Source organism: Trachypithecus francoisi, unplaced genomic scaffold (assembly GCF_009764315.1).
Source record: "Trachypithecus francoisi isolate TF-2019V2 unplaced genomic scaffold, Tfra_2.0 Contig01474, whole genome shotgun sequence".
NCBI classification, from domain to species: Eukaryota; Metazoa; Chordata; class Mammalia; order Primates; family Cercopithecidae; genus Trachypithecus; species Trachypithecus francoisi.
This window is the reverse complement of record NW_022681435.1, coordinates 9761207-9789032: the sequence shown is the minus strand read 5'-3', so window position 1 is coordinate 9789032 and position 27826 is coordinate 9761207. Positions and strand designations below refer to the sequence as shown.

Here is a 27826-nt window from a genome sequence, read left to right as displayed (position 1 = left end):
CTGTTATCATAATACATCCTTTTTACCTTTGAGATTGTCTGAGTCCTTCACAAAACAGGAAATTCTGTGAAGTCAAGACTATATATGCCTTGCTTATGATTTTATTCCCAGTACCTAGCACATTGCCTTGGACATAATAGTTGCCTAAGAAATACTTGCTGTTTTTAATTTTAAAAAAATCATAATGATCTAATTTATCAATACATTAGTAATTCAACAAATATACACCTATATATCTTTGTGGAAAGATGTTCAGAATTAGAAGAAAAAGATGTATTACGAACCAGGTGTTGTTAGTGGATTTCCTATTAAAGTTTATAGGATTTTCATCCTAATAATGAAGATTCACTAGTTGTCCTTTGTCTATCCACAGGGTAAGACTAGCTCTCTAATGCAAGCTTTGTGTGTGATTTCCTTGGATACAGCTCTTTTCATCTACTGATTAATTCATTCTTCTATCCACACATCCATTCATCCATCCACTTTGACACAAAGAGTAGTTTTAAGTAGTCCATGGCCCAGAAAGGTTGATACGTGCAAGAGGTTGATACATGCAAGATGTCAGCAAGGAATAAAGATAGCAGTCGGAAAGGACAGGATAGTTACATAGATGTTGCTATTCTCTACCACTTCCAAGAAACTCAGACCAGACACAGGGGCTCATGCCTGCAATCCCAGCACTTTGGGCGGCTGATGTGGGCAGATCCCCTGAGGTCAAGAGTTCGAGACCAGCCTGGCCAACATGGCAAATCCCTGTCTTTACTAAAAATACAAAAAAAAAAAAAAAAAAGCAGGACGTGGTGGCACATGCCTGTAATTCCAGCTACTTGGGAGGCTGAGGCAGGAGAATTGCTTGAACCCGAGATGCAGAGGCTGTAGTGAGCCAAGATTACACCAATGCACTCCAACCCAGGCAACAGTGCCAGACTCTAAGAGAGAGAGAGAGAGAGAGAGAGAGAGAGAGAAAGTCTAGAAGAGCTAGAAGCCACTAAGCATTTATACTTTTAAAAAGTCCAACTAGTATGTCATGTTGATCTCCTTCTAAGACTTGTCTATGTCCTTAAAAAATACATAAAACTTAAGTGCCATAAAAAATAAAATTTGACCAGGCAAGATGGCTCATGCCTGTAGTTCCAGCAATTTGGGAGGCTGAAGCAAGAGGATCACTTGAGCCGAGGAGTTCAAGACCAACCTGGGCAACATAGAGAGAACCTTTCTCAACAACAAAAACATTAGCTGGGCACAGTAGCACACACCTGTGGCTGCAGCTACTCAGGAAGCTGAGATGGGATTTACTGCTTGAGCCCAGAACGTGTTTCCTGCCATGGACACCCCTAAATGGGCTGACTGCTCCTCCATTCCATTTACAGCTCGACCTCCCTACCAATGGACACATTCTCTTCTGTTTCGAAGCCTGTCAGTCTAGTGAACCTGAATATGTGGATTAATTGGGTAAAAAGTTGAACTTCGGAAATGGTGATTTTTTCAAGACATCTGAGAACATAATAAGTAGCAACGAGAAACAAAACCATCTTTGTATGACTCAGTAAAAAGACACAAGCCTTTGTTTAGATAATGGATTTAAGAAGATTCAGGTCCTTCTAACAGAGGCAGTTTCACCTACCTTATGAAAGCCATACACTTTTTCCCCAAAAAGACCATTCACAATGCTGAGCTCATAATCCTTGTGGGATGCATTTATATCAGAAAGAACTCTTTTCAGTTGAGACTGGAGCCCTGGCTGTTATTTAAAAAGATGTATAAAAATTTAATTTTTGACTACAAAGATATGCATAATCTCATTTACACATAAAATAAAACATGCATATTACACCATAAAAGAATTTTTTAAAATACTTTAAAAACAGCAAACAAGGCCACATACATCTATGTCTTACCCTTTCTCAAAATAGTGTCTGTGATCAAATGAAATAATTTACTAAATACTTGGCCTTAAAATAAAAGTGTTAACAGAAGATAATGATTTTGCATTATATATATATATTAAATAATTAATTTTACCAATGTAAGTTGTCTATGAATATACAAAGAAAAAGGCAAAACATTTAACTTCATCCTTTCTTGCCAAAATATGGCCAATATGTAAATAAAATATTAGTAAATTAATAAATAACAAGTAAATTATCAAACATTCTACTTGAAAAATCCACAATCTGGAAATCTGAATAAAGCATGTTTCTGAGCTTTGAAAGGATAGTTCCACATTCTCCAACCTCCATCTCTTGGGCTCAAGCTAACCTCCCACCATAGCCCCCCAAGTAGCTGGGACTATAAGCTAATTTTTGTATATTTTGCACAGATAGGGTTTTGCCATGTTGCCCAGGCTGGTCTCGAACTCCAGGGCTCCAGTGATCCACCCGCCTCAGCCTCCCAAAATTTTGGTATTACAGGCGTGAGCCCCTGCACCTGGCTCACCATCTCTTTTTCTAAAAGAACGTATTGTGTTTACCTGACTATTAGAAGAGTTTCCATATCCTGAAGCAGTGCTAACGTGAAGCACCTGTAAACAGGGCACAAAGAAAGCAATCATTAGAATCAGGGGTTACGAGAACAGTTTGCAAGAGGTTTTAAAAATAAAAATATTATTTCCCAATAAATGTGTCTAATTGCCATTCCAAGTTCATTAGTGTCTTAGAGCTGATTCTCCCCATGACTCTGAATGCACATCAACAGGCATACTTGGTTTTAATTTTTATTGCCTTTTCTTTCTTTACCACAACTTGATTTTCTCTTAGGTTTACCAGGATTTTGGAATCTGTGTCAATTTACATAAATGCTATAGTGACATCGCTTCCGAATAAATCATGCTTGTCCGGTAGTCAGTCCACACACGGATGTTAATGCCTCAATGCACAGCTCTCCCAGTTTGACTCTGAATGAAAAGCATATTTCAGCAGCGGAACTCTACAGTTTTCAATATAGTCAGTGAAATGTGACCACCATCTTCACTATACAATGGTGTAACTCAGAATACCTGTGGACTGGCTGGGCGCGGTGGCTCACACATGTAATCCCAGCACTTTGGGAGGCCAAGGTGGGCAGATCATGAGGTTAGGAGATCGAGACCATCCTGGCTAACACGGTGAAACCCCGTCTCTACTAAAAATTAGCTGGGCGTGGTGGCGGGCAACTGTAGTCCCAGCTACTCGGGAGACTGAGGCAGGAGAATGGCGGGAACCCGGGAGGCGGAGCTTGCAGTGAGCCGAGAGAGCGCCACTGCACTCCAGCCTGGGCGACAGAGTTTTGTGATTTATGGAATGAATAAGCCTCTTTCTGAAGTGACTGGGCAGCTGTAATTTTAACATTTGGGCCAATACAAATTAGGTTATCAATTCATGTGTTAATTTAATATTTATTAAGTTTTACCTACCAGATTTTCCTCTTATTTTTTGTAATTTTGGAATCATGGAACCTATCAACATTTCCTACCAATGATTATTCTTACATTTCTTGAAATGTCATTTTACGTAAAAAAGCACTGTTTTACTTAAATAGGCTCTAAAACTCTAGGTCATCATCATTTAAAAAAATATTTATTCATTTTTATTTTACTTTAAGTTCTGGGATACATGTACAGAATGTGCAGGTTTTTTACATAGGTATACACGTGCCATGATGGTTTGCTACACCCATCAACCCATCATCTACATTAGGTATTTCTCCTAATGCTACCCTCCCCAGCCCCCTCAACCTACTGACAGGCCCGAGAGTATGATGTTTCCCTCCCTGTGTCCATGTGTTCTCATTGTTCAACTCCCACTTATGAGTTAGAATATGCAGTGTTTGGTTTTCTGTTCCTGTGTTAGTTTGCTGAGAATGATGGTTTCCAGCTTCATCCATGTCCCTGCAAAGGATGTGAACTCATCCTTTTTTACAGCTGCATAGCATTCCATAGTGTATATGTGCCACATTTTCCTTATCCAGTCTATCATTGCTGGGCATTTGGGTTGGTTCCACATCTTTGCTATTGTGAATAGTGCTGCAATAAACATAGGTGTGTATGTGTCTTTATAGCAGAATGATTTATAATCCTTTGGGTACATATCCAGTAATGGGATTGCTGGGTCAAATCCATATGAACACTTAAAAGTCTTTCTTTCTCCCCTTCCCTCCCTACCCCATGTACTACGGAGTTTTCAACATGTAGAGCTTCCGCTAACTTCAGCTTATTGAGAGTACAAACTCATAATTAGAATTTGTTCCTTCTCTAATATTCGATATTATCCCTTATATTTCTGTCTTGTTGTTTATAACTACACATTGTCTCACACAAAGGCCACACTGTACAAATTTAGTTAAGGTAGTCATTTGTACCGACCAAATTTAAAAACTGTATTTTGTCTATTGGGCACAATTTTGACCATATTAGTCTGATAGAGGATTTTCTCACAGCAATGTATATACAGAATAAGTTATTAAATGCTTCCTCCCCAAAGCTGACTGTTTCTCATCCCATCATCATTGCATGCATCAACCTCACCGTGGTAGCTTCTGACAAAAGAAGAGAACTTTTCAGCACTTGCCCCCTCTGTTCCTTTAATTCAAAATTATTTTACGGAGGTTTATAAAATTTAAAATGTGTTGAATTTGGAGATTTTTATATTAAGTGGGTTTAAAGAAAAATGTGTTAAATTCCTAATATAATAAAACTGGAATGCTTAATATTTTTCAGTTTAGAAATGTCCATACTTACAATAAAGTTCAAGAAGTCATTGCAGTTATTAAGTTGTAGTTTGCATCGCCTAATTATTTACAAGTGATTTTTATTTCAATAGTGACTATGCATGGCATGTTTTCACCTATGGAAGAATTCAAAATTCAAAATTTTGAACTAGGACCTGCCGTGACTGTGTAACAGAGACCCTTGAACAACTCCGGTTCAACAGCCCATGGGAACATCAGCATTTGATTTATAGAAGAGCTTTCTTAGTCTTTAGATCTGTAGATTTGATAAACTGTCACTGTGAGCCGATGGTACTGAAGGACCGGTCACATCAGTCTACAAGAACATCTATGCATGTTATGATAAAGAAAAGATGATGAAAACATAAGAAGTCTTTTCATCTTCAACCTTTCACTATATTTTGAGAATCTTGCATCTTTGCAACAACTCTACTTGAAAACAGAATAAGCTCTTGGCCAATGTAGATTTTCAATGCCTTTAAAAATATGGCAGTTATCTCTTCCCAATTGAAATAATTCAGAGAGAGAATATGCTGAGTACTCTGTATCCTCAAACAATCCTGCCTCAGTTTTTTAGTCAATTTTATTGTGGCTGCGACATCATTGGCGAACAGTGGTGAACAGTGGGGTTGGTCACTTGTCACTAGGAAAGTAAGGTTCAACAGGGACCTTCCACTCCATGGAATTATTTATTTGGGCTACTACAAGAAAGGAAATAAAAGCATGTGTCTTTATACTTTGGACTATATCATTATAATTGTTTCATCCTATGTCAGAAAATAGATGAAGTTTGTCTCTAAGGGCTCCCAGAATGAAAAGTTTCAAATGAAAGTCATCACTGTCCATCATCTCCGTATAAGATGGAGAGAGAGATAAGCAGTGACCGGCTGGAACTTAGGTGGTCCTTTTGTATCCTTCTTTCCTAAAATGAGGGGTCAGGAGTTGATGGGACCAGCTCGTTAATCTTTGAAACAGTTCAAGGAGGAAAGTTTAACCAGTAAAGGCTGAGAACATATTGGAAGTCATATTTGATTATGACATAATGTCTTGAGCAAAATATACATGGCTATGTAAATTTATATAAATATAAGTTATAAAATATAATTTGCCTGGTATCTGCTCTTCAAAGTTTTAAACCTTCTACTCATTACAATCATGCATCACTTAACTACGCGGATTCTTTCTGAGAAATGTATCATTAGGTGATTTTGTGATTGTGCGAATGTTACAGTGTGTACTTACGCAAACCCAGATGGTATGGCCTACTACACAACTTGGCTACATGGTATGGCCTATTGCTCCCCAAATATAAACCTGTATTGCATGTTACTGTACTGAATACTGTAGGCAGCTGTAACGCAATGGTAAATATCTGTGTATGTAAATACATCTAAGAATAGAAAAGGTATAGTAAAAACCTGTATAAAAGATGAAAACTGGCAAAACAGTATAGGCACTTACCGTGAATGGCACTTGCAAGACCGGAAATGGCTCTGGGTGAGTCAGCGAGTGAGTAATGAGTGAATGTGAAGGCCTAGGATGTTACTGTATATCGCTGTAGACTTCACATGCACTGGACACTTAGGCTACACTACATTTATGAAGAATAATTTTGTCTTCAATAATAAGTTAACTTTAGCTTACTTTAACTTATTTACTTTATAAACTTCTTATTTTTTAAAAACATTTTGATTCTTTTGTAACAACACTAGGCTTCAAACACAAAGACATCGTACAACTGTACAATTATATTTTTCTTTATATTCTTATCCTATGAGCTGTATTTATTTAATTTTTTAACTTTTTAAACTTTTTTTGTGAATAAATAAGACATAAACACTTTAGCCTAGGCCTACACAGAGTCAGGATTGTCAATGTCACTGTCTTTTTCCTTCGCATCTTGTCCCACTGAAAGGGCTTTGGAGCATTAACACGCATGGCACCATCATCTCCTATGATAACAATGCCTCCTTCTGGAATCACTCCTGAAGGGTCTGTCTGAGGCTGTTTCACAGCTAACTTTTATTTTTCATACGTAGAAGGAGTACACTTTAAAATAACTACTAAAAGTATAGTATTGTAAATGCACTTACCATTTTCAAGCATTATGTGCTGTACGTCATTGCATGTGTTAGGCTTTTATACAACTAGCAGTCTAATGGGTTGGCTTATGCCAGCATCACTGCAGACACAGGAGTAATGCATTTTGCTATGATATTATGATGGCTGCAACATCACTAGACAATAGTAATATCTCAGTTTCATTTTAATTTTACCGTACTGCCCTCATACGTGTGGTCCATCATAAACCAAAATGTCATTATATGGCCTGTGACTCTACCTTGTAAAAATAACCTAGTAATTTATGTGAAGCCTTGCAGAGAAAGGAATCTCCCCTTCTCATTGGCCAAAATTTATCTTAAGACAGACTGTAACTTTTTAAAACCTCCCTGCAGTTCTTTTCGGATTTTATTTTATTTTTTTAAATAGTCCTAAAGCTACCATTGGAAAGAATTATTTAGGAATATGCACATGGAACAAAAATATAAAATACCATGTTAAAGTCATTCAAACATACTAACATATTTTCTGAGATAATGCTTGTGGCACTCAGGCAATAATTTTAAAATTATATGACTATCCGGAAGTCATTCTCCTTAACTTTTTGAATAAAGTGTTAATAAGTTTAAATATTTAACATTATTCTTTGATCATTACTAGTATTACTCTCTTTTGATATGAATTTGGTTGATTTTCTGATATTCCTAATTGAATGTTAGTAAACTGGAAGGGTCAAATACTGAAATGATACATGTCTGTTTTTATCTTTACAAAAATTCAAGAAACTATAGATTCAACAGTAAAACTACCATGACTAAAGATGCATAATGATGCTACAGGTGGAGCATCCTAATCCAAAATCCAAAATGCTCCAAATTCTGAAATTTTTGAGCATCAACCTGTCACAAGTGGAAAATTCCACACGTGCCCTCATGTGATGCGTCACGGTCAAAACTTTGTTTCATTAAAAATAAAGATTTAAAATGTTGTATAAAATTACCTTCATGCTATATGTATAGGTTGTATACGAAACATAAATAAATTTCATGTTTATACCTGGGTCCTATGCCATCTCATGTATAAACAAATATGCTGAAATCTAAGAAAAAAAAATCCCAAAAGGGAAAAATTCCAAAATCCAAAACACTTGGTCCCAGGCATTTTAGATAAGGGATAGTCAACCTGCAGTAAATATTTGTGTGTGATAAATATTAGATAAAACTTCAAAGGGCTTGTTTATCACAATTCTTCCTCTTCTTTCTTTTCTTATCTAATTTTTTGGTGTTTCTATCTGAAATACAAAGTGTGCTATACTTTCATGTTCCCTCATGTGCTTATGTAGGGAAATCAGAATTTTTGTTTCTGATAAGTGGTTAATGAATTCAGATGACGGCAATCAGGAAAATCATGGGTCTATACAGTGTAAGCAATTTCAGGACATTTGGATTAAGGATTTTTACAAAAAAGAATACTATGAATCATCCTTGGGCTTCTACCTGTATATTCATGCCAAATTATAAAATTATTATTTCTTCTTACAGAGTGGTCGAATAAGTAATATATATTAATGATTATTTTTAAATGCTTTTTGTAAAACTCGGTTGCATTTTAGAAAATTCAAATTTGTAAACTTTTAAATAAGATTATAATCCAAACATGACTTCAGAAAAATACATATGTATGTGTGTATATATATTTCATAATGTATTTCAATGGAAATGTCTTGTGAGAGAGAAGAAAGTCCAAACATATGACTCTCATACATATGTAATCCAAACATGTGTAATCTAAACTATATATAATATATAAAATAATGCATTTCAATGGAAATGTGTGGGTGTGGGTGTGTGTATATATATATACACATGTATATGTATAAAGAATTTCAATGGAAATGTGAGAGAAGAGAGGAGCGAGTAGCTTACGAAATAGGAAAATCACTTTTTAAAACTTTTATATTCGGCCGGGCGCGGTGGCTCAAGCCTGTAATCCCAGCACTTTGGGAGGCCAAGACGGGCGGATCACGAGGTCAGGAGATCGAGACCATCCTGGCTAACACGGTGAAACCCCGTCTCTACTAAAAAATACAAAAAACTAGCCGGGCGAGGTGGCGGGCGCCTGTAGTCCCAGCTACTGGGGAGGCTGAGGCAGGAGAATGGCGTAAACCCGGGAGGCGGAGCTTGCAGTGAGCTGAGATCCGGTCACTGCACTCCAGCCCAGGCGACAGAGCAAGACTCTGTCTCAAAAAAAAAAAAAAAAAAACTTTTATATTCAAACATTATAAGAAAGAACAGCATTATTAGAGCTAAAAAAGAAAAAAAAAAGGGTCAGTCTGAACCCATGACTTGGTCAGTAAATACGCTTTTCCTTTCACTCAAATGGTGAGCAGCCTTCATGGCACTTCAACTGCATTGAACCTCAAGCACACTGATTCTTGACTTTAATCGAGTAAACATATATATTTACTCTATAATATATATTTAATAGCGTAAATGAGCCAGAGTTTCATGAGGAATAGCTGAGCTCCTTTTGGAGCCAAGATAACTCAAGATAAGCCCAGAATGTCTTGTCAGAAAGCAAAAATATTGTAAAGTTATTGGGAAGGATTGTTCAAAAAGATTGGGTTAAAGAGATATCTACTGGCCCAGCTATGACACTTTGAGCATCAAAAAGAAAAAGAAACACAGATCCATGGGGATGCTTAAAAGAGACACACAGTTGGAAGCCATAATTTGAGCCTGGATTCATCTAAAATAGAAATGTGTGATTCATGGTGATGAGGGTGGAGTGTTGCAATGAGAAACAAACTGAGGCAGGGGAGAAGCTGAAAATTAATTTCCTAGAAGACATTTACAGAGGATTAAAAGTGTGCACAGATAAATGAGATGAATGCTTTTGTGTCTCTAGTTGCCTTTTCTCCTCTTACATATTTTTTCATGCAAGATCATAATAGTAAGAGTTATAAAAAGTCACACATGAGAGTAATTGATGAGGCAGCAAAGGGTACAGAGCAAACTCCAGCAGAACAGTAGATCTCTCAGTTCACCGTGACTCATGAGCTGTTGACCCTGGCCCACCAGGCACGAGGTGCAGGGCAAGGAGACCTCAGAAGGTATACCAGACAGGATCTGAAAGATTGCCCCTGACATGAAAGCACACAGTAAGTAAAAGCAGTGTCTTCTGTGGTGTTAAAATCAAGCTTTAGTCATAGGCAAGACGTCTGCACATCATTGTCTAACACACTGAACAGTGACAACGGTAAGGTTTTTGTCTTTATTCGTTTTATCATCAAATCAACATCCTCTGTGCACAGGTGAGGACCCTAGTGCCCACAGAGATGAAATGATTTTCCCAGGGTCAGAACTTGGACCCAATCTTCGAACTCCCAGACCAAGGCTGTTTCCACGATACCAAGTCATCTCACTTGGTTCTGAAACGTTATGCATTTTTATGAATGAATACATTTTTATTTGTTGAATGTTTTTCAAGGGCTTTATATTTATTTATCAAAATACTGACTTGAAAATACTGAAGCTTCACAATGATGTACTTTGAGCTATAATTTCAGTTTGGTGGCTTCAGAGCAGTTCTCAACTGGAGACTGATTTTGCTTTTGAGAGTATTCTTTGGAAATACCTGGAAATGTTTTTGGTGGTCATGCTGAGGGAGGGGTATGCTGCTGGTATTTATTGATGAGAGGCCAGGGATGCTGCTAAACGTTGCATAGGACAGCCCCTCACAACAAAGATGTATCCAGCCCAAAGTGTCAGTAGTGCCAAAGGTGAGAAGACCAGTTGTAGAAGATCGTCCTAAGTTTCAACCTCAGGTCCGCCATCTACCAGCACGCAGTATGGTCCCCCCTCCACAAAATCAGGATAATATTCTCACTTCAGTGTGTGAACATGAATATCAAATAATATCATATTCTTAGGGCTTATCCCGGATCCTGAACACTGATAAAGTTCTCAGCAGACAGTTGTTACTATCACGTCATTGATACAACCTATGTACTAGGTCGTAAACCACTCTAGCGCTTGAAAAAACGGCAGTCTAAGACTCTGTAGTTGTTCTCTAGCAATTAATATTTACTGAGCTATCTAGATAAAGGAAGGAATTATTCTAGCTTAAATTATCTACACAAATGATTTTCCATATGAACTGAGGTATGACAGGTTACAACAGGCACCAGATTCCTCTGGCAAGCCTTTCTGAACTAAAATAGTGGGAGGAATAGTGCAGCAAGGAGTGGGCAGGGGGAGGTGGGGGCAGAAAGGGATGACATCAAGGCCTCTGCATGCAGCCTGGACCTGGCATCTCACCTGCTGTTGAGCTACTGAGTTTCAGTGGCAATTTTCTGAGAAGGGAGGGAAACCTTGACCATTCTACTTCCCTGTAAAGTGCACCCAGAGCTGTGTGCAAGGGTGTGTTAATAAGCACTCCCTGAAGGTGGTGGTGAAGGTGGTGATGATGACAATGTGAGGACTATTCAGGTAGACTGCTATTATCTGAAATGTCCTATGATGTTATTTGTGCCCAGGTAACGAGTCCTGAATCTGGGACGTCATTGGAATCTCCTTCTAACTCTCCTATCTCAACCGTATCTACGCAGGCAGTGGTTCTCAAACTTTCAGGTGCACCTGGAGAGCTCATTAAAACCCAGAGTGCTGGGACCCACACCCATAGTTTCTGATTCAGTACTTCTGGGTTAGAGCCCAAGCTTTTGCATTTCTAACGAGTTCTCCAGGCGGTGCTGATGATCCTGGTCTGGGAAACACACTTTGAGAACCACTGCACTAAGGGAAAACATCAAAGTTGCAGTGCTTGGAATATTTCTGCTGCCTCTTGCCTCACAAACAAGTGCCGCAAGCTGTGTGCTTTCTTCACACCCAAAGAGCGCCTCGTGGAGATGTGTGAAGATGTGACACCTTGTGCCCTCATGATGAGACACCTCATGGAGATGTGTGAAGATGTGACACCTTGTGCCCTCACGATGACCTCCATTAACATGGGGACCACTGCAACGAAATGTTCTCGTGGGAAAAATAATTTGTCCCAATGATGAACTGCAAAAGCTGAGACTGACCTTATCAATCTGAGAGACAGAGTCACCTCGAGCACCCAAGCGGACCAGGGCCAGGGCAGCGAAGAGGCTCAGAGAAGAAAAGAACACATTTCCATTTCCTTGATTATCATCCATCTCTCTGAACAGGTTGAAGCAAAACTCTGCATTTGCTGCAGCAAGGGAGGCCATTGTGAAATGGACTGCAGCCTAGAGGACAATGAGAAAATGAAATTAGTTCCTGGTACATTTTCTAGGAATATTATATTTTTAGATTTATTTATTTTTTATAATTAAAACTTCATTTTTTCAGCCTTGGAGGTAATCATCACATAACTCTAACAAAAAGGGAAAAGTTCCCTTGGCCCAGTATCCTTGTCACTAATACCCTAAAACTATATCTTCTCATTGGTGGACATTTCTATCCTCAGTGGCCTGTGAGTGGCCTGTTTCCAACTCCCAAGCAGACACATTCATGGGGCTCACTATTTCTCAAATCACCCCAGATTTCTGAACTGAAAGAGAGCAAAAGTAAATATTACAATATTAGACAGTCTATTTGAGGCACTACAGCCTTTGCTTTCTAAACCACCTGTAATTCAATGCAATGTTAAATTTTTGAGGTTTAACACATCATTTTTAATCCATTCTCTCCATATGGTCTCTGTAAATTCTTAGAACAATCATACATTCTACTTTTTTTTCTTTCAAAACTGTCCTAATTTTAATTGTTATGCATCATTGGTCCCATAAGTGTATTAATTTGTTTAAAACCATTTTCTGAATTTTTTGGAATGCAAAATGTGATTATCAGAGTATGGATCAAGAACATGTACAAGACTTTTCAACACATAGGCCTATTTCTTGCTAGAGAACCCAGGGTGCAATAACAAATTGGAGATTGTCTTCAAATTCACGATGTTGTTTCTGAAATACAGAGGGCTACCACCACCATGGAATTCTTCAGGGATCCACTTGGGTAATTTTTTTTGCAGAATTTCTCCACAACTCAAATTGATCTCAAAATCACAGTTGGGGTTGTCTCAGACTAAATGTACTTACATGAATTCTCCAAATTATTCCTCATGAATGTCCAATAATATTACATCTGATGGTGTGGCAGGTGCCGGGTGTTGCAGATGCCAGGAGTCACAAACCCTTAGGGGACTTCATCCAAGTCTCAACGCTGTTGCTACTATTGCTAGTAGTTGTGTGAACTGGGTCAAGTCTTTAATTTCTCTGAACTTCTAAGTTTCATCTTGTTCAGTGAAATGATCTATGTACAGGATCTAGCATAGTGATTCTCAACAGAAAATCATACCTCCTTGTACCTTGTGTCCCATAAGAAGAGCACACATAGGCATCTGGGGACTGGCATGCTGTGGGTGAGGAAGGGGGTCACAAGGAGGGAAAGCCATGCAGTCTGAAAGAAGAATATTCTAAAATTGCCATTGTGTTGGCTTTGTCGCAGTCGCAAATACTTAAGGCCTTTTAAATTGTGAATGAAATTAAAATAAGTTTTTTAACTTTTATTATGTCAAATGGGAGTTTGAGTTAAAAAATAAAAAAAAACTTTTCTAGTACAATGCGTGATCCAGAGTAGACATTCAATGGATTGAAGCTGCTGCATTTACTATTTTCTGTGAAGTGGTAATAGTCTGTCCTATCCTAAAAGACAGCAAACGTTTCCAGAAAGAATGTCCCTGAGGGACCCATACTCTGCACTGTGGAATTCCAAGCACAGAGAACACCACCGAGGCATGATGCCCTACATGATGCTGTTTTCCAGGGTCAAATTTAGCATTCGTTTTAACAAATGTAGAATTCATTATAAGTCATACTCCTCAGTTACACCCAGGCACATGAGGTGAGAAAATCATTCACACCCTACATATCTGTAAGAAAGAACACCTATGTTCTTTCAAAAGTCACCCAGAAAAAAAGTATGTTGATTTTATATCTAATCCAAGTAATCCAGGGTAAAAAGCTGTGGCAATTGTGATTAAAGCTACAGGAGAAACTCTTTGCAACAAAGGAGATGAGAAACAATGCCAGTTAGGGCTGGGTACACAGGATGGGAGTTGGCAGGAAAAGGACAGCTTTATACAGTGAGTGATATTAGCAGTGCCAAAGGCCCTCAAACTTTTAAGGGATTCAAATCATATTTTATTTTATTTATTTTTTATAGTACTCATTATTATTATTATTATTATTATTATACTTTAAGTTCTAGGGTACATGTGCATAACGTGCAGGTTTGTTACATATGTATACTTGTGCCATGTTGGTGTGCTGCACACTCGTCAGCACCCATCAACTCGTCAGCACCCATCAACTCGTCATTTACATCAGGTATATCAAATCATATTTTAGACCTAAAAATAAGTATTCCTTCTAAAACATGAAAAAAAGATCAAAATTAACAAGTTTACAATTAAATATCTGAAAACGAAATCTATGCTGACGTTTCTATTTAATTTAGTATTCGTAAGAATTTCATTAATTTTAGAAGAAAATTGTGTGCTGGATTCTCTCCATCCTAAAGGATTTCCAAGGCTTCATGCTGGCTGCTGAAAATCAGACAGTAGTACATGAAATCAATTGTTCTTAGGAAAGTAACTTCGAAAGCAAAGTCATATTAATCCTTTCAAAGTATTTACAGTGAAAATTATACTTAGTAGAAGATTGGGTGTATTGTAATGCTTTGATAAAATGTGAGCTAGAGCTTTTAAAATAAGACCTGAAAGATTTTTAAATGACCCTGTTTAGAAACCTGCTTGCACGGGCCAATGGGTGTCTGGAAGCTATCACGTCCCAAAGTGCAAAAATACACTTTAAGGTACATTTCTCTTTGTTGAAGTTCCAATTCTTCTTGTTGTTTTACAAATTATGCCTTACTATTTTAACCTTTGGGGCAAAAAAAAAAATTTTATACTTTTGAATAGTATTCTTTAATCACTTTCTAAGCACCAATCACAAATTTTCACATTCTAAACTTTCAGGCATCCTATTTCCATGCTAAATTATTAATGAAACTATAATCTTATTAAAGAAAAGAGAAGCTACATAAAAATGTGCTCATTCAGGATACAGAGTACATAAATGTTTAGCTTAGGTAAGTTTTATGGCAGAGAAATCATACTAGAAAAAAAATCATGAGAGAGAAACATGAGCCAAGACATTCCTAGATAATTATAAATTCTCAAGTCATAACTCTTAAAATGATAGATGATACTACATAGTATATACTTGAACACTCTTGTAGAGACATGTTCATGTATGTTTAAAATAAATACCAAAAAGTATGTTCCATTTCACATAATTATTTTTATTATCTTTCTCTATGCAGGTGCACTGTTTAAGTTCCAGGAATAAAAGTAAGATTTGTTTCTCCTCATCTGATGTAAAGTCTGATTCTCATTGGCAAATAAGCAATTATATTTAAGGCTGAACTGATGGTTTTACACACCAAAGTTTTCATCAGGTGACACATAAATAAAAATTAGCATGAGATCAAAACTGTGATTTTTCCTTTCACCTATAAATACTTTCACAGCAACTTAAATAGATAAAACATTAACAAAAAATAAACTAAGTTCAGGCAAGCCACCAACAGCTATCAATTGACTTGAGTTCCAGTTAAATAACGAAGGAAATCAAAAAGGAAAACAAATTGCATTAAATCTACCTAAGGAAGATGTCAGTGTGACACTACCCAGTGTTTCATTGTCTGGACATGGCAATGCAGGAAAGTTCTTTTCAAATTATAAAAGAACTTGGCTTTATAGTCTAACTTTTCATTTTGCTAAAAATATACTATATTCCTCTGTGTCTTGCATAAATATTTTAGCTTAACAAACAAGCAAGCAATTAATTTATAATTTTAAAGTTAACACAAATTAGCAAGTACTAATGGATGTTTTTACATCCCAAACTTCAGACTTGAGGGTCTAAAAGTCCACGGCAGCCTGAAGCCTATTTGATTCCTTATGGTCTATTTTAATCTGAGAATATTTTTATCCCTTTCATCCTGTAGCCAATATATTATGTGTGTCAAAACAACAATAAAAATAGATATTTTCTCACTAAAGCTTCTTTTTAAAGTTTAATAAAAATCAAATGGTAGTTTTTAAATAATGCATAAGAAAATTCAGGCACAAAACACATTGAATGAAACATGAAATTATGATACTATTTTATGGACCTAAACTTATTACACCTAACTGATAAATTATGTGCCTTAAATGCTTGATAAAAATATTATGTAGTCTTAGGATACATAGAAAATTAATTATAGTTCATGATACATTATTTTTTTTAAAAGTTTTACATTTACTGAATTAGGATTATATATAGGAAAGAAATGAATAATCACTTGAATGTGATAAATTTTTATTCTTGTCAATAAGTCAAATACGATGGTCTACAGATACTACTGGGAGAAATATTTTAAAATCTTTGTATTTCTTTTAAAAACATAGTTTCAAATTTTGATAAATCTCTAATCAAATTAGTATATTATGCACTTAAAAGAGTTCAATTTTAATCTCAAAATTTAGTATATTCCAACCTATAATGCCTTAAATAAGAACACAGGAAATATTAGAATCTAGATTTGCACATAATCCCCACTTATCTCTTCAAAGATGGAACATAAATTTTTCAGCTGTCATCCGAGTCCCATGGCATTCTCCCACAACACCGCTTAAATCAGTCATAGACAAGCTGTAAGGTGGAGAAGCAGACAAGAAGACCAGTATCCGATCTGGATATTGTTTATGAGTTTAATGTCTCAGACACAAAGTAACCAAGATCTCTCTCATTCTCTCTCTCTCTCTCTCTGTGTGTGTTTGTGTGTGTGTGTGTGTCTGTGTGTGTGTGTGTGTCTTTTTTCGAAGGATCTGGCCAGACTTTAAATTATGAACTTCAGAAATATTTACCTTACTGTCTTCATAGAGGAAGTTGGCCGCTGGTTGGGTGAGTCTGAAAGAGTTCCTTGCATTACTCTGAAATATAAAGCCTCTGACTCAGACACTCCCTACTTTTTTTTTTTATGATGGCCATGATAGTTTTAAATAATATCATTAAAATGAATATGTTCAGGTGCTTTATAGAACAATTTAAAAGAAGTCTGTAGAATATTAGCTACAGTTCTAATTCAAAGTAGTCAAATATATTTTTTAATGAATCAAATTTTAGCATGAAATGTTATTTCATTTGATATTTAATATCACATAGTATTTTTATGTAGTAAATTTACATATCCCTACATTAAGGCACAACTGGCACTTCCTACATGTGGAAATTCAATTACTGATTTTTGTTGCTTATTTGATTCCTCCCTGATCCGATTTTGGTGTTTGATGAACATGACTGAGCCCCACCTGGAATAATTCATATTCTGACATCTATAAATTCAACTATCATAGAGGAGTAGCACTGCCGTCCCAGAGAGGTGAAGAAAGCAAAGTGCTATAGAATAGAGTGGGCCTTTTCTCATCCATAAAATAAAAATTCACACCAATTACATTTTTGTTAGTACACACACACATATATATGTGTGCGTTGCTATTTATGTGTATAATCACCAGCATGGTAGTTATGCTGTATTTGGGGAACATTGTATTTAAGGGAGGTAAGTGAGCTGTCCCTCTCAGGAGAAGTAGGGTTATACTTAGTGTTTCTGACTTTATCGTACACATTATTTCCCACAAGTGTTTGCCCATACTGCCTTTATTTTCATTGTATGGGTAATGCTAAAATTGAGTACGCTGACTGTTTGAAGCTCTCTAAGGTGAAGATGCTATCAGAGACAGAGATGCATTAGATTATATTGAGCACATGGAGAGGGATATCTACCACCAACAGAAAAGAAATACATTAGTGATAGGAACTTAGAAACCAAACAAATATCCAAAAATGAGTAAATTTGATAATTATTAACTCCAGAGAAAGCTTACATTGTGAAAAGTATATCATAGTACACTTTATAGATCAACTGTGGATAAAGTTATCATAGTCGTAATGATTTAAACCCCCCCAGTCCTCATTGGAAGTCCACTGGGACCCACTTCTTCCCTTTGTCTACCCGAGCTTCTCACAGACCTTGGTTTATCTAGTATACCCAAAAACTATGCTTCACACCGGCACATGGTCTTTCAGTTTGCACTATCTTAAGGCACACAAGAAAGTTTCTGACCACAAAACTCTACCCTTATCTTCTTAAGACTGTCTGAAATCACCATTGCAGTAGCCATCAGTTCCCACACCACTGATAGAAGTTAAGGTTTAGAAGGCAAATAAATCAGGCACGAAAGAATACACACAGTAAGATGTCCTTCATGAAAAGATCAAACCAGACAAACTGTTCTTTTAAGGATGCTTACGTGGGTGGATAGACTAAGCCAAGGATATAACTGCTTTAGTTACCCCTAATGGGAGGGGAGGTTTTGTTGGTAAAAGAATGGGGAGGGAGGTTTTAGAGGTTCTGGTGATGTTCCATTATTAAGTTGATGCATCTATTGAATGCACCTTTATGTAGCCACATTATATTTCATTATTTTAAAACTCAACAACAACAACAGCAAGAACAAAAAACCATGAAGCCAAATGACCAAATGCTTCTGAGACAGGGTCATGGCACATTGTGTATAACTGATCATTGATCTATTCCTGAAAGCAGGTTTTGATGGACAAAGGGATGGGACCCCAAGCCAAGGATACACAGGCGTCAGTGAAGTAAAGAATGGAATGCAAAATAAGTCCAAGACTGACTGACATGGCCCAAGGAAGAGACCAAGTGTCACAGTGTTCTCTCCAGCAGAATCCAAACCCAAGCACATTTGTGTAAGGTGGTACAAGCTGCCCCACCAGAAAAGCATCCCTCCAAGGAGGCGACCTGGAGAGATTTCAGACCTCCGAGCATGGTCATTGGCCATTTACATCTTCCTTGAGATTCGTTAGTGAACTTACCTCTCACCTACAACAGAAGATAAGAGCAATAATGCAAATCAATAATTGGATAAGCAACTCAACAATGTACTCACGCTAGCATCTGATACCCAGAAGCAGTGACGGCAATCTGATCTCCTTTCTCTAGGCGATCGGTTCTCACTCACAAAGAAAATGTCTCCACACTTCTCAAAACTGTTCAGCCCTATGTGTTTTTCCCCATGCACTTAGGAAGGTAATGAAGGAGAGCTTTGAAGGGAACCTGTTTTACCACTACCTAATGAACCAAAGTCAGCATTTCTAGACAAAAATGTGTTCTAAAACTCTGAGAATTCAGTTTTAAAGACTGTCCAAAGGTGCAGCCTGCACCCTGCACAGGCAGCTGCTTATTGATAGGTAGACTTGGCTTCTGGGATGGCTTCCCTATGACTCAGAGCACAGCACTGTCCCTCAAGAATCTTATAAGCATTTAGGTTTTGGACCATGTTTCAAAATTGTATCTGACTAAGGTGGTTGTTATGTGGTTCATTCAGTTTGTATGTGAATCAGATTTGAGGAGGCAATATTCCCATCTCTGTTTCTTATAATGACAATGGTTTTAACATAACCAAAAAAACAAATTTCAGAATCAACAGTATTTGTCAGCCTGGGTCAAAACATACTCTTCTGTGAGAAATGCACAAATAGACTAACTAGACATCAAATCAACTAAGGCACGATAGCAGTGACAACAGTGACTTGGTGAGTTTAGGGTGCCATTTTATTGCAACTTGCCACTCATCTTATAGCCTAATTTCTTTCAACCCTATCCTGTGTAAATTTCCCTGGCATAATGACCTAAAATAGAATCTCACACAATGTTTTTTATCATTCTCTAATCTCATATTTTCATCTTGACCTCTAACCTTTTTAGCTGGCTTCTCTGTACTGCTTTCCATCCTTCCCTCTTTTTCCCAATTTTCTCTGGCTTGGAATTTTCCAGAGAAACATTTGCCCTGTTAGTTATTGCACCTGACTTCTCTAAACGCTTACCTGAACTGAGCAGCTTCAGATAGGAGCTGAAACTTGGTGTGTTCATTCATTCTTGTCATCCTGCCAGCCTCTCCTCCACCCTTCTGATCTGCAATGGAAAGCCACGTCTGTACCACCCAGATCCTTCCTCCTATAATAGAGGCTAGAGTTTGTTAAATTAGGTTTGTGCTTTGAAAATTGGCCAGGTGTAGGGAAAGGTATGTTGGGCCCAGTTGGTTGCCTACACCTTTGTCATCAGAACACACCACAGAGGGGCAGCAATACATTTCGGTTTCTGGCTCCAGCATCATGAGGTTGAGCTGTATGTTGCACCTACCTTCACCTACTATGCACGGAAGTGAGTACAAGCCTGGTCCTTCTGCCTGAGTGTTTTCAAAACAGCCAACATTTATCCAAGTAACTGGGTTCTCTATTGTAAAAAGCTATTGGAATTAGAAGGTACCATCATCTTCCACTTGCTCGTCTCTCAATTTTGTGGAGTTTTGCCTCTTTCCCAGGAGGGGATCCTGTTAACTTGTCCAAAATCGAATAGAGTAGTTATTGCTCACCTCCATGATTGTTTATGAGTAGTATAATCATAGAGAAAAGTAAAGTTGCAGATAATCCCTGAAATTTAATTTTGATTTAGCAGTTGTGATGAACTTTCTGAAGGAGAAGGTTGTTATTAATATGAAAAAAAAAATGAGCCTACAAATGGATTCTCTGTTCTCCATATTCTTTTTTTTTTTTTTTATGTTAAAGCTGTATATTTACTTATCGAAACACTATGTGAAATCAGGGTAAAATCAACTCAAGGAAAAATAGTTGTTTGATTCATTTGCACTTAAACCGACTAAAGTAGTACTAAATGTCATTATGATGCAGCAAATACAAGACCTCTTTCTACAAAGATTAGCATAACCAACAAATTAGGGAATATAGTAAAACTGAGCCAAAAAGGGTGAGGAAATCAATTAAGTATGTTACAGCTTAACCGTTTACCTCAATACTTTTTAGAAAATAAACAAAGCCTCCCAATCCAAACAATAGGAATATCTTCATCACACCAACTTGTACTTGTATTTCTTATTCTTGAGGTTAGATTCTAAATTCTAAAGATATCCAAACTAGTATTAGATCTACTTATCTATAGCCAGAGACAGCTTTTATCTTGTTGTCCTTAGCAGCCACAGTTATTAAAATGTCTTTTCTCCAGGAAGATCCAATAGGAAAAAAAGAAACCTCTCTGATTAGGCTCCAGCCATACTGCACCCTCCATCAAACTGACTGGATAGGCATAATGGAAACCGGAACACACGGTTTCCAAACGAGAAAAATCCTATCAGGGAGGGGAGGAGGGGACAGGAAGGTTCAGCCAGTGCCCAGACTGAAATTGAGTAATATCAATTTCACTCATCTTCACACATCTTCAGGTTGCATGTTCATGGAGTAGTTTAGGAATAAATCCATGGTTTGTGGAGTACTCAAATACCTAGTCGTCTGCTGTATTACATTAAGGCCTTCCCCAGCAGCTTCCAAAGCAGCCTCCAAGTCACTGGCAGGAGAATTTGGCTGGAACTGCAAGCAGGACTGCAGAGATTCCTCTCCACAGTTATAGAAGGGACTGTTCCAGGCCTGATTGTGCCAGGACTGGGTGCACCAGGTCTGAGCATTCCAGGAGTGGTTGCTCCAGGACTGGATGTTCTGGGTCTGGTTGCTCCAGGATGAATTGTTCCAGGTCTGGTTGCTCCAGGTCTGGTTGCTCCACGTCGGAAGGTTCCCAGTCGGGTTCACCAGGCATCCCTGGTGGCAGGAAGAGTAGAGGCTGGGGTAGGTAGGTGCTGAGGCCTTCTGAGTCACACCATTGCTATTCTTTGGCCAGTTGTTTTTCTGCCACCTCTTAGATTTCATTCTCTGGTTCTGGAACCAGGTCTTCACCTGTTTGTAGCTGAGGTTCAGGATGTTGGAGAGTTCTTGCATCTGCTGGAGGCTGAGGTATTTCTGTCTCTGAAATCTATCATTGAGTACACACAGCTGGGCGGAAGAGAACACAGTTCTGGCCTTCTGTTTTTTGACCAGGACGTTGTCTTCCTTTTTTGTGGCACTATTCTCTGCAGCAGTAGGTTGTTTGCCTTTGGGACTGGTAGAAGAATCGGGGCTGTCCTGAATAAGCAGATCCATGGAGGAAGGAAGAGGAGAGACAGTCTCCGTGTGAGGCATCTCAGCTGAAGACATTTGCAAGGATGGATAGTTTTCTTCAGGCCCACAAATCACAGGCATAGGTGACGATTCTTTACCGTCGGATGCTTCCAAGCAAGGCAAGCTTTGGGGACAAGCTGGATCCACACTCATGTTAGTATTGAGGAAGAGGAGAAAAAAATTTAAGAGGTAGACTGGAAAAAAGGTTAAGGCACCTTTAAGACTTTTCTGGAAGATGTTAGGAAATATGACCTCCAGAAGCAGAAGTATCAAGAAGTTGGGATAAAGTGAGTCGCCTACACAAAAACAGGAGGCAACCAGCTCAGTCCAGCAGAACCTGTTCTCCATATTCTAACTGCTGTGTTCATAGGCTGAATATTTTGAATCCCACATCCTTTCGATTTCTTACCTACTGAGGATATAAAGTACTTTAAAGTGGTGAAATGGTCAATAGGTAAAAAGCAAGTGACCCAAGTGACACACACCCTGGATAATCTTCTTGGAAGTACCAAGAGTCATCCATAATTAAGGCTCTACTCATCATTGTTTTCTTCTTCACGTTAAATCAGACATCCCTCCCACTATTGTATTTGCAACAGTTGATTTACAATTAACCAATCCCAAAGTGACATAAGTCTGAGAAGAAAGGAGTCATGTGGACTGGTGTGTTACATTAATTATTCTTCCTTGCCATACAACGATAATCGAAATTTCCATTGGCCTTGCCAGTTCATGCATATAGATGAGGAAACATGAATTGTAATAACCTACATTTTACTGTCTCTTGTCCTCACTTACCCAGGGACGAAGCTTGCTAAGAAGTTTAAGGGTTCCCAAGGAAACAGATTTGTTCATCAGCTGCAGCCACCACACGGGTCTTCTGTGCTTCTCTTCTGCTCTGGGCCCTCATCAATGTTCTCAGTCTTCAGAGAGCACCAGTGTCTCTGCCAAGAATACTATTTCCCCATGCCCTCATAGACACTAAGCCACAGGGTTGGCATCATCGCTTGGTCCAGTGAAGAACTGAGAAGAAGAGCCCTTCCTCACTCTTTTGATACCAGGCACCCAGCAGGGAGGCTAATTGTCCCTGCATCTTCTATTGCTTGGCATCTCATCTATTCCAGTGGCAGATGCTTATCCTTGGGACCACTTGAATAACAGAGACTCTTGTGTTTCCTCATTCACCCACCTTATCCATCATTACTCATGCATTCTTTTTGTAGGTTCCTTGACTCAATTAAAATAAACGAGTGTAAGGAGACACTTTGTGAGACTTCCAAACCATCATATCACCCAACTACTTTTCAATCCTTTCTACTATTACCACTAAATACTCTATCTGTAAATTTTTATATGAAGGCTTTGTCTAAAGTATTTCTCCCCTTTTCCCCAAATGAACCACTAGCCATACCTTCTCTCTAAAGGCATAATATAAAATAAATTTAAAATGTCCACCTTTCCCATCAAAAGCCTTGAAAGTAAAACAAAGTGGTCTTATCTGGAGCCAAAGTTATTCTCTTCTCCAAAACTTGGGTGTCCTATAAAACTAGGGAGTGATTTTTAAGTAATTAGGGGATGACCAACCTGAGCAACATAGCCAGACCCCATCTCTCTAAAAATAATAAATAATTATTATAATTAGGGGAAAGCACTGCCTTTTCACAAGTGATTCTCACGCTAAATCTAAAAGAAACGTGATGTTTTTCCACATAGATTTGATATCACAACTGCCAATCTCAAAAAAGTTTTATTCATGATAATTCTCCAGCTACCTAAACAACTTTTACCATTTTTTCAAGATTTGTTTCTTAAATTAACTCAAATTCAATACATGGGTGCCCACAATTACAAGGCTATATTCTAGATACCAGGAGATATAAACTCCTTCAGTCCAAAAACCAAAACTTATTCCTATTTCTTTCCCATTGTGTATTATAGTGTCTGTTAAGATACTCGGAGCTTAATAAATGTTATTGAATTAATGAAATGTGCCAGGGTAAAACAAAACAAGTGATAGGACAGAAAGGCAAGCAAATGGAAGTGCTCAGGATGAAATAATTGAAAGTGGGAGTCTTAAGTAGGCCTCACAAATAAGCTAGCATTTGATCTGCATCAGGGAAAATGAAGATGAGAAGCATCCCAGGGGAGAGAGAACAGCATGAGCAAACGCCCACGGAATTAGTGCACATGATGTGTTCTGAGAATAGTTAGCAAATACCTAATAATCTGGTGTGGAGTGGTGAGGACACTGTAAGCTTGACTGATGATGATATCATTAAGAGACAGAGAATTCAGCAGGAGGACGATGAACGATGGGGAAAGAGGAAATAACGAGTTTGGCTTTGAATACATTGAAATTGAAATGTCCATAGAACATTCCTTTGGAAAAAGTAGTTGAATATTTAAGCCTGTATACAAAAGAAGTGGCTGGTGATAAAGATGCTTGTTTGGAGTCTCTGACATCTAGATGGCCGCTAAAACCTTGATGTGACTTCCAGAGAGAGTCCAAAGCAAACAAAGGAAAAACACTGGGAAGATCCCTTGGGAAATTCCCACACTCAAAGGATAAGCATAACAATAATCCAGACTTCTATAGAGACTTGGAAAGGCCAGACAACCGGCTGTGGCCAGAAATTCAATATTTGTAGAGGAGCTAAGTAGCAAGGTTATGTGACTTTCTACAGTCGTAATTGAAAGTCCAAGAGCAAGGTAGAGAAAAATCAATGGTTAGATTGCGAATTATGAATGCAGATGTGGTGGACTAGAATTTAGCGTTAATGAGAGTGCAGTTGAAATAGTAGACCATGAAGATCATCCTGGACAGTGCATAGTAAAGACATGGGCGTGACCCTCCTCACGATCTTCCAGAGATTGTTTCAGGACCATGGACATCAACACATCAGATTCCCACCCCCAAACTCTTGTAACTGGTGAACATAGTGAGCCTTTATAGGCTGAATATAAAAGAAACTAAGAAGGCTTGCTGGACTTTAAGATTATAGACATCATTACACCTGAAGACAAGGTGTTATTAAGCATGTTTAATGGGAGGGTGGAGTACACAAAGGCTGTGATTGCAGGTAAAGAGCTCAGAATTTCAAAAGTGAACCATTTCCAAAAGATAACAATGTCCAGGGGTGCCCAACAAAATGGAGTGCTGAACTGGTTAAATGGCTAGACAGTAGATGGTATCCAGTGTGGACATTCAGGCCAGGGACAAGCTGGAAGAAAAAACTGAGGTACAGATGTCAAAATCCTTGAGGGTTCTGAAGGAAGAGCTTGGAGCTTGGCAGGTAGTCATGACCAAGCTTGGAAAGAAGGAGCAGATGTAGATGTGTAGGGCTTCAAAGGAGGAAGAATAGTAAAAGAAAACAACAAAAAAATGACTTAAAAATGATGGCAAAGAGCCAGAAGAAAAGTCTTTTTCTCTTCTTGGCCTAAATTAAGGTGCACATGAGAAATGAACAGCTTCCACATGAGAGGGGTTTAAGGAAACTACTAGGGATTAATTCAGGATTACATGAGGTGTCAGTAGAGGAGGCTATGAACTCTGGTTACAGAGAGCTCTGTATTTAGGCTGAAGATTTAAGAATTCTTTGGTGACCAAATACTAATGGCAAGGGCATGGTAAGGGGTGCTAGATTTAGTGTAGTGCCCAGAAAATGGAAATGACCTGGGTATAATTCATGTTCCAAATTAAGGGATATTCTTTGCACATCCTTAAATATATAAGCCTATTCCCTGGAAGCTGATGCCATTTGTGTTTTGTTTGTTTGCTTGATTTTTTTTGTTGTTGTTGGTTCCAAATTCCAGACATTGAAATTTTTATATAAACTGTGTTTACCAACTCTAATCTTTCTAATCTATCTGTTTATTTGAATAAAATCTTGTAGTAGCAAGCTCTATGGCTTAATTGCACATTCTATCATGTGAATTCATTCTAAGTGATTGCATGTTAGGTCTATTTTTACTTTTTGATGTATTCTCTGTTGTTTTACTGTGGGCAGGACATAAAGGAATTCAATTACTCTACACCTCTTGTTTACATGTAAATAGTTACCCTCTCTTCTCTTCTTGCTTTAGTTCCTCCACCTTCTTCTGTTTCTCTTTTACTTTTGAAATGAATAATCTCAGCTTTCACTTGGCAATAAATAACATGATATAGTATTCTCCTCATGCATTTAAATGAATGCAGTCAATGGATCTTCCTATAATCTCTCTGATCAGAATTCCAACTGCAGGAGGCCTTGCTGGTTTCCACTTATTTGTGCTACATCATTTCATCACGTTGTCATGGCCCCAAACAACAGAATAATAAACGGTACATTCTTGAAGAATCAAGTCTTGAAGAATCACTATTGTTATCAGTGATTTTTATATTTGTATTTGAATTTTTTAGTTCTATGAGATTCATGAACAAACACAGGGAGCTTTCCTAAACAAAATCCAAATCTAATTTTAGAAGCAAATTAAAGTTCACTTTCTACCTCAGGATTTCAACTTCCCAAAGAAATGCAATAATTGGTCCCATTTCATCTCCTAAATTATTTTATCACCACATTTTGAATGTCATTATTTGTCATGAAAAAGCAAATGTTCTAAATCTTTAAATTTACTAAGCTTTACCTTGACCAGTTTCAGTGGTAAAGTTCAATGTAAACGATGTGTTTAATTTTCCTACAAGCCTCTATTTTCTTATCCTTTAACATTATTGTTCTGTTTGTAAATGGGAGCTTTAAAACATCTACCTATATTCTTCCATTTGCAGAGTGATGCTTAAGTCCTCACTTTAATTTTAATTAAATACGTGAATTCAGCAGCCTTGAAAGTAAATATATATATAATTTTTCCTTTATTAATAGATAGATAGATAGTAAGCTAAAGGAAACGTTAGACATTATTTAAGTCAAAGTCTCCCATTTTACAACATGAGAAAAGTTGGGCTCAGAAAGCTTGTGTCTTTCTCCAAAAAGAAGCAGTTGATCCTCTCCCTTCTCCCGCCCTCCACCCTCAAGCATATGCTTATTACCTGAGAGAGGAAATAATCTCTACACAGTGTCCCCGCCAACATGCAGTTTACCTGTATAACAAACCTTCACATGTACTCCTGAACTTAAAATAAAAGTTAAAAAGAAAAGCAGTTGAAATAGATCCTAGGGTGCCTATGATTTTTTTTTTCTTTTTGAACCATGAAGCCTTCCTGATCATTTCTGGGCTTGCCTCCCACTACATCCTTTTAAACTTATCCTTAGAAGTCAGAAGACAATACGGCTACTATCTTGACTTATTCATAAATATCCCCACAAAATCTGCTTAAAAAATCACAGTCCATCTGTTCTCATAAAGGTCTATGAGAAACAAGAGAATTCCATATATAACCTTATCAAAAACAAAAGTAAACCCTTTCAACTCAGAGTAGTTTCCTTATTATTTTTGGAGTAATAAATGTCCAACTTATGCGAATCCTTAGAAGGATGCCTTTCATTTATGGGCAAAAGTTGCAATAGCATGTATCAATTGTGTCTTTAAGAAAAAAACAATATGTTCTGTGTATGTGAAACACACAAGAACACATGAAGTAAGTATAAACTAAAGGGAAGTCTAATAAGATTAGGAAACTATTAAGAGTTTATCTTATTGTGGTCGTTTCATTTACAATTCTATCAATTTCATTATAAATAAAACATAAAATAAAAGTAAAACTAAGAATAAAAACTGGGAACCACCAGGATCCAGTCTGTGCAGGAAACCATATTCAAAGAAAACACAAATCCCATGTCATTCACTTAGGCTTCCTTAAGGAGACCTCCCTAAGGATTTCACAAAGCATGCCAACATCAA

At 37.7% G+C, this 27826-nt stretch overlaps 2 protein-coding genes across 3 annotated transcripts in view; both read right to left on the bottom strand.

Annotated features, from left to right (window-relative positions):
- Window positions 1–27826, bottom strand: part of SERPINB7 (serpin family B member 7) — a 56615-nt gene that overhangs the window by 10457 nt on the left and 18332 nt on the right. The window contains exons 1-4 of one of the 2 annotated variants that reach the window (XM_033175083.1): window positions 16765–16839; window positions 11849–12034; window positions 2471–2521; window positions 1625–1741 (exon numbers count right to left, since the gene is read on the bottom strand). In XM_033175083.1, the coding sequence (XP_033030974.1) occupies window positions 1625–1741; window positions 2471–2521; window positions 11849–12016 (336 nt within the window). In that variant the 5' untranslated portion in view covers window positions 12017–12034; window positions 16765–16839. Of the gene's footprint in view, window positions 1–1624; window positions 1742–2470; window positions 2522–11848; window positions 12035–16764; window positions 16840–27826 lie in introns of those variants that run through there. The other variant, XM_033175091.1, reaches the window with a different exon arrangement.
- LOC117062024 (homeobox protein NANOG-like) lies at window positions 20643–22138 on the bottom strand. The gene has a single exon (XM_033175103.1). It carries the CDS (start codon window positions 22136–22138, stop codon window positions 21206–21208), a length of 933 nt encoding a protein of 310 aa, XP_033030994.1. The 3' UTR covers window positions 20643–21205.

What these genes read in the sequence shown, in the direction of transcription:
- LOC117062024 (XM_033175103.1), bottom strand. Translation starts at nt 22,138, where the DNA reads ATGAGTGTGGATCCAGCTTGTCCCCAAAGCTTGCCTTGCTTGGAAGCA.